The 7,350-nt window shown below is 38.5% G+C and overlaps 1 protein-coding gene across 1 annotated transcript; it reads left to right on the forward strand.

Moving 5' to 3' along the window:
* Positions 1 to 2,746: 2,746 nt before the first annotated feature.
* LOC104135851 (parvalbumin, thymic) lies at positions 2,747 to 7,350 on the forward strand. Its single transcript, XM_009649534.2, is given in 7 exon segments — positions 2,747 to 2,775; positions 2,777 to 2,822; positions 2,824 to 2,858; positions 4,640 to 4,707; positions 5,513 to 5,645; positions 5,901 to 6,010; positions 7,325 to 7,350. Coding segments are annotated over 7 exon segments (447 nt in total).

Genomic DNA, 7,350 nt, shown 5'->3' on the forward strand with positions numbered 1-7,350 from the left:
AACTTATGATGACATAATATATAGCTTTCCAAACTGGGGAGGCAACTTCAGGTGTTGGAAGAGTTAAGATTGAAAATGGGAAGAATAAAACAACAAGAGTGGAGCATTCCCCAGCAGAGTCCTCTAGAAGGCAATGAGACTGGAGCAAAGTGAAATGCTCAAGTCCCAGGGTTTAAAACTGCTTTTAGTTGTAACCATACAATCTGAAAGGGCTATCTTCTCCTTACTTTTTAGTACTTTCCCAGTTCCTCTCCCTGCCAAGTTGGATGGCAGCTGAAAAGTTACTAACAGTATTTGATTTAAGAAAGCAAAAATGACCACACAGATGTTTTTGCAATTTCTAATGTAGGGCTTGAAAATGAAATGGTTGTTGGAGGCTGGTTGTAAATAGAGTTATATGATCCTTGTGCATTTCATCCTGCCAGCCAGTGCACGTGTTCTGGATCTCTAGTGCCTCCAATCTCACTGCAAAAGTGACTCCAAAATTTGCTGGAGTCTGAATGCAGCTCAACAGACTAGAGCCATAAATCATTTGACATTCATGCTTTATCCTTAAAATTTCAGAGAACAAACAGAATCATCTTGTTGAAGCTTCTTAGACAACAAAGCACACTTTTAAAGACTGCATCCTTATGTGATTCACATACAAAAGTTCAAACTAATGGCAACAGTCCACAGGCATTAAGGGAAATAACAGCAATCAATGCTATTTTTAAAGGGAAGAGTGGGGGCGAGGGGTTAACATATGTGGAATTAGCTCTGGGCAAAATGAGAAGCCATTGCATCTAAAATCAAATGCATTCTCTGAAATAGACACCGGAGACCAAATTCCCATGTAGACTCCTGCAGTCCAAGAGTTTCAGCAGAATTTGGCCTTCCTCTTAACTTAGCTTCATTAGGTCATATCATGCCATCAGTTTTTATGTTGGACACCCTACTTAATTCACATCAGTTGTTGGCACTATGTAGGCAATTTTCCAAATTGGAGGGGGAGAAAAGGGTGGTGTGTGCACAAGGGAGAGGAATTTTTTTCCCATGTAGAATAAAAGTAATTTCTTGGAATAGTTTGAGGGGGGAAGTGATATTTGTATTCCTTCTACCAGATGTCACCAGTGGCAACAAGAGCCAGTATTAAATATCTATCCATCAAATTCTTCTTGAAATTTTTCAGCGTCAGCTGGTCAACAACCCATTCAGAAAACTGGGAAAGCTGAAATCTTCCGCAGCCATTCTTAACCAACAGTTCTGCCCCTCACAAGAATTATCCATGTCTGAAGCTTTTTTATGGAGAACAGACATGCAGAATTTGTAAAAAGAAGAAAACCCTTGTAGTAGAAATTTTTCTTATGTTTATACACAGTAAGTGAAATAACACCCCCTTCTACATGCAGTATCTTTTGCAATAGTCTTTTGTTGCTTTTTCATCAGCTGTTGTCAATGTTGAACGCAGTAAGGTCTTGTAGGTACCCCATTTGCCACTTCTTCTGCCTCACACTATGATTTATTAGTGGTTGGCTTCAGTGCTTGGCTAGGTTTGCCTTCAATCGTAGAGGGAAATGCTATGGAAAAAAGACGCCTTGATACTCTCTCTGACATTAAGACAGTCTCTGCACTGTCACTTCTTACTGTGCCACCACCTCAAGCTGTGATGCCAATTGCACTGTCATCCCTTGCCATCCCTTACCCCTGGCCATAATGCTATCTTGTGCTGTCATCCATATGACTTGTCTTTCACTGTTCTGCTGCCTCAAGCCACAAGTGAGATACAAGCTGACAGGCTCCTTACCCAGTTAGGGTATGATGTTCATGAACGAAAATTGAGATGATCAAATTGTTTCTATGCTATTAAAAAAAAAAAGTAACTAGCACAAAGGAGCACTTGGAAACAGTGCTGGCAAAAAAAATTTAGAAAAATAATCACTTATCTAAAAGAGATCAGAAGGTAGGCTACAAAATTACAAAAACACTCTTCACATATTGTTCCCTGCAGTGATGCTGCTATCAAAATTTTTCTCTCTATTCCAAAAGCAAAGATCTTTCATGTAGGGCTCAGGGGCTTTTGTCTCAGAGACAGCTGGGTAGATCACAACCCCTTTGCTTCATACATACGCGACTAAACAGGATGTCAGAACCTTGCAGAATTCTAAGATTTTCTCTGGAAACATACCAGACAAAATACCCTCCCCCAACCAACTGTTCCGATGGATTGACATAATATTATTTTACCTCCTGTAGCAACAAATTCACTCTGTGGGCTTTTTTTCAAAACAACAACAGACCAGACATTCTGGGAGACAACATGACTATTATTTTCCCTAAATGGTTTGCTACACAAACAATATTTGAACAGGATATTTTTAATTTTTTCTTGTTTAGTGCTCTAATGATGAAACTATCATATGTAGTGTCTACAGATAAGATAGCAAGTTATCACATTTAAACATTCATTAAAGGCATCTCTTCAGAAGTTAGTAGTGCTTCATTTCATCTGACTCCTCAGATCAAGCATTATCAGATAGTGGGGGTTTTTTCCTGCCTTATATCATACGGAGAAGTTGGTATTTTCTGCTTAAATCAGAAGAAATTTAATACGACTCTGTCCTTTTCGCCTATCTGGCCACTTATCTTGTTTCGTTTGCAAATATCATATGTATTCTCTTGAGATAAAAATAGTGCAAGATGATTAGTTAGGCAAGTTCATTTGACACCATTCCCCCTTCGTGACGCTGAAATCTAAAATCTGTATATGGTATACAACTTAAAGTATATATATGCAAGCTCAGCTCTGCTGGAGACACACAGCAAGTACGTTCCTCCCAACCAGATTGCTACCTTATCCAGTCAAGAAGACCACAAAGGTAAGCTAATTAGATCCTCTGCTTTCAGAAAAAGAAACACAAAAGCAAAATGCTCCCTAGATGGAAAGCACTTATGCAATGAAGATATCTATTCTTATATCGGCTTCCAGTATGTTGTGTCTTTACAAGCTAACATAGAATAGAATCAGCATTCAGATCACAGGATGGAAAAAGACAGGAACGATGCCCCTTGTAAAAAATGCTGCAATTTTTAGGTTTTCCTTCAACACTTCCCCATTTTTAATCTTGTCAGCAGTGAGAATTAGGTGAATGGCATAGCTCCAAATTATCTTGCCTAGTGCCGAGAGGGGGAAGTACTTTGCACAAGAAGTCACTGGGACTTTAGTAATAGAAGTAATTGCTAGCAAACCAAAAGTAACTCATCTGCCTTAGCTGAAGAAGTACCCTTTGCCATCAGTGTGAGTTTGTCCCGTTGTCTCTTTAAACCTGAGATATTGAGAAAGGGACTGAAATGATTGACAGTTTCCTCTGCTGCAAACCAACAGGTATGGAGGCAGCCATTTCATATTTTAGGCAAAGTTTAAACCTGTGTGTAGATCTCAAACGAGCGCATAGACTATAAATGGTTACCGGCATTGGTTTCTGTCTCATGAATGCTGCTTTCCATGCTTAGGAAGGATGATGTTGTTGAAGATCAGTTAGGGGTTAATGAAAATATTTCTGTTCTCTTGTGGCTTTCAAGAATAACTTTTCTATGCCTTAGTTCCTCTTCCTTCATTAACATGAAGCTACTTTACAGTAATGTCGCAAGTTTTAAACTGTAACCAGTCTGCACTGGTGTGTGAAGTTTACCAAACTGTAAATTCATCAATGCTATGTTCACACTGAGAAATTGATTAGAAATTCAGGCCTTGTAGCATTTTTTTAAGCGATATATATTACGTTGGCAAATTATTGCAGCTGTTGGTGGCTGAATGGGACAAAGAGTATCTTTTATGAAATGCTGCTGTATCAGAAGAAAACGCCTCCTCCACTCTACTAGGAACGAATATCAAGTCTCAATACCTCTGTTCTAAGCACATCAATATACTGAAATGCCAAAATCTGGAGAAAAATCTGGTTTATTATCACCTACATAGAATTAAAAAAAAAAACCACAACACACTTAAGAAAACTTTTTTATAAAGCTATCATGAAATCTAGTCTTTTAATGATGCAGCAGCCCAGCAAGACAAATATATCATGTAGTTACATTTATTGTTGCAACTAAATGGAGGAGGAACTTACTCTCCAAATTTAGATTTCCCTGAAATGAGTAAAACTATTATTACTTATTCTACACCATGATTTTCATTATTTGAAAAGATCACTACATTTATTGATAATAACACTAGATTTTTAAAATTCCAATTACTTTTATTCCAGATATAGTTCTAGGGGACATACTGAGCCTTATCTTTTATGTATGCGGTAAATATATGCTGATTTTAATTGAGTAATAATCCACCTCCAGGAAAACCCACACAGAAGTCATGAAGTTGTCTGGTGCTAGACACCTTTGATTTGCTCTCCCAGTGCAGTACAGGCATCAGATCTTCCTGAAGCCCCACACTCCCGCATGCAGAATTCCTCCCTCATTACCCAGCTTTAAGTGGAAGCACCTGCTGCAGACATCTGTTACAGTACACTCCGCTTACAATTAGATGAATAATGTCTCCCCTATCATATACTGTCACAGCAGCAACTTCAAATAGAGCCATGAAAGAGGTAGAGAAGTCATTTTAATGACTAAGTAGCTCACATTTTAATTTATTTTACAGTTCAACAATGGCCATCACTGACATCCTTTCTGCTAAAGATATTGAATCTGCTCTCTCCAGCTGCCAGGGTAAGGAATGGTCTCTCTGCAGCCAGAAGATGCATATCATTTTTATGTCTTAAGATGACATGCCTATCATTTTCCCCTTAGATTCCTCCCCTGTAAGAACTCTTTCTAGCTACATTACAGTAGCTAGCCCCTTGAATTCAGAAAGTCTCACAAGTGGTTATTTGGTGGGTAACATTCCCTAAAACACAGAGCAGCAGTTAAAGGGCCACAGTTTCAGTTACAGCTGGCTTAACTCTAAATTCTGTCATTTTTTTTAAACCTGTTAAAGACTTATATTTAAATAGTTGGCCTCTTCCTTCATAATGTCAAAAAAGCACCTCAGCTTGCAGAATCGTGTCATTTGTGAAGCAATGACCAGTCTCAGTTCTCTTAAGAGTTCCTCGGCAAGGTCAAGGCAATTTTCCAAATGCTCAAAGAGCTAGTTTGACTGTGAATTACTTACTTTTCTACCAAATTCTTCACCAAGGTAAGGACTAAGTGAAAATTAAGTACAAATTATAGGAGTTGGTCTGTAAGCCACAGTAGCACCCTCTAAATTTTAATTTATTATTAATTGCATGTGACACATTGCATAAATCCTGATTTAGCAGAGCAGAAAACTTCAAACTGGCTGAAAGGATATATGACCACAGGCAGAGTGATTAAAAAGGGAAATTATCCACTGTATCTTCTTTTTTGCTACACCGGGGAACAAGACAAGGAGGAGCAGGCTGATGCTTAAGAAAAGATACACATATTCCCAAGGAATACATACAGTAGTAGCAACTTCAAGGGAAAATATTTGAACAACTTCTGTTTCTTCCAGCTGATGATTCGTTCAACTACAAGGCTTTCTTCTCCACGGTTGGTTTAACCAGCAAAACTCCTGACCAGATAAAGAAAGTTTTTGGAATCCTTGATCAGGACAAGAGTGGTTTCATCGAAGAAGAGGAGCTTCAGTAAGTACTGTTCAGCTGCTGTATTTCTTCAAATAGTGTAAACCTTTGAACTCACTTGGTGTCCTAGAAGAAACGTGCTGTTCTTTTAAAAATAAAACACAGTTCTTTGTCCTTCCTTGAATTTGTGTGGATTTCCTCACATAATAAGAGCAGGCATTACCTTATGGGGTTTTTGGCATGGGTTTAAGAAAACCAGAAATACCAATATGCCAAGGACATTTCAGAGAATAAAGCTCAAGCCCTGTTCTATTTCAGGCTGTTTCTGAAGAATTTCTCCTCAAGTGCCAGAGTCCTCACCTCCGCGGAGACCAAGGCTTTTCTGGCTGCAGGTGACACTGATGGTGATGGTAAAATTGGAGTGGAAGGTAAGACTTTAGGAAACTCCATAAAATTTGTGTTTTAAAATGCATGCATTTAGGGCTGCATTTAAACTGTAGCATGAAGAATACATCCAAGTACTTTGGCCTGGTACTTTCTGCCTCAATTTCTGTACCAGCAAATATTCCTTTATTTGCATAGCTTTATTCCCATTTGGTCTCTGTTGCAGCAACAGCACATTTAGGCCCAATGTAGAGCCTGTTCTTCCAATCAATAATAACGGTTTTGGTGTTAATTCTGCTGTGTGTCTGATCCATAGACTCAATGTGCCAGATTTTTAAAACATCCTGAACACCTATTCATTCTTTGAATTTCCATTTCGGCAGTGGATGCTCTGCACTTCCGGCCATATGACATTTTCAATTCTAAACACACTTCCACCTACATAAACTTATTCCTTCATCTACCACTATCAAACATTGGCCAGTATTACCGAGTGCTTAATTCAGTAATGTAAAATAAGACTGGTATTGTTTTTCAAAGCTAGAACTGCTGCAATGCAGCACAGAATTTTGTGCTGGAGAATTATCTGGCAAGTGCAGATTTCACTGGGCAGTCCTTCTGCAAGAAACTAAATCAAATTCCTTAAGAAAACCTCATAGGGACAATGTAAACTGGCCAGGATATTTCTTTTAGAAATTGCAGCAAAGGAAAATAGGACATTATGCATCATATATTAGAGATGAAGTCACTGAAAACAGGGCTGTCTCAGCCGAACTAGGACAGGTGGCAATAACTCTAACAGACACACGTGCTAATCTTAGCCAGAGTTTGGGAGGAGATAGAGATACACTGTTGGAGGAATTTGCTTTAGCAGCAGCTTTTGCAGCTTCTGTTTATGAGCCCCAAATAGAGCATTATATTATGCAGATCTTAGCCCTGAACTGTTCAATCTCCCATTCTGAAATTACATCACTACTGATATTTTTTGTTTGGAATAACAAAATCAAAAAATCCCTCACATTGAAAGCTACAGGCTCAATCTAATTCACTCTCTGCTTCCTTGGCTATTATCAGAGTTTGTAATGGGTTAAAGATAGTTTACCTTTAACTCAGGATTTCCCACAAATACGAATTTACAAGACGCACTCCTCCTCTCTGCACTTACTCTTTTTATGGAGTGAAAAATCTGTTACGCCCCCAGAATCTCAGTTTAGCAGTAGCTTGTGCAGTGTTATAATAACTTTGGGAGCCCTCCACAGCTAGGAGTTTAAGTCATTTTTATCTATCTTTTCTAAAGATGTTAAAACCCACTTTAATCTAGTTTTATTCCCTGCCTTTCTCATTTTCTTCCTTGACAGAATTCCAATCTCTGGTGAAGGCATAA

The sequence above is a fragment of the Egretta garzetta genome, unplaced genomic scaffold (assembly GCF_000687185.1).
Source record: "Egretta garzetta isolate BGI_Z169 unplaced genomic scaffold, ASM68718v1 scaffold292, whole genome shotgun sequence".
Taxonomy (NCBI): domain Eukaryota; kingdom Metazoa; phylum Chordata; class Aves; order Pelecaniformes; family Ardeidae; genus Egretta; species Egretta garzetta.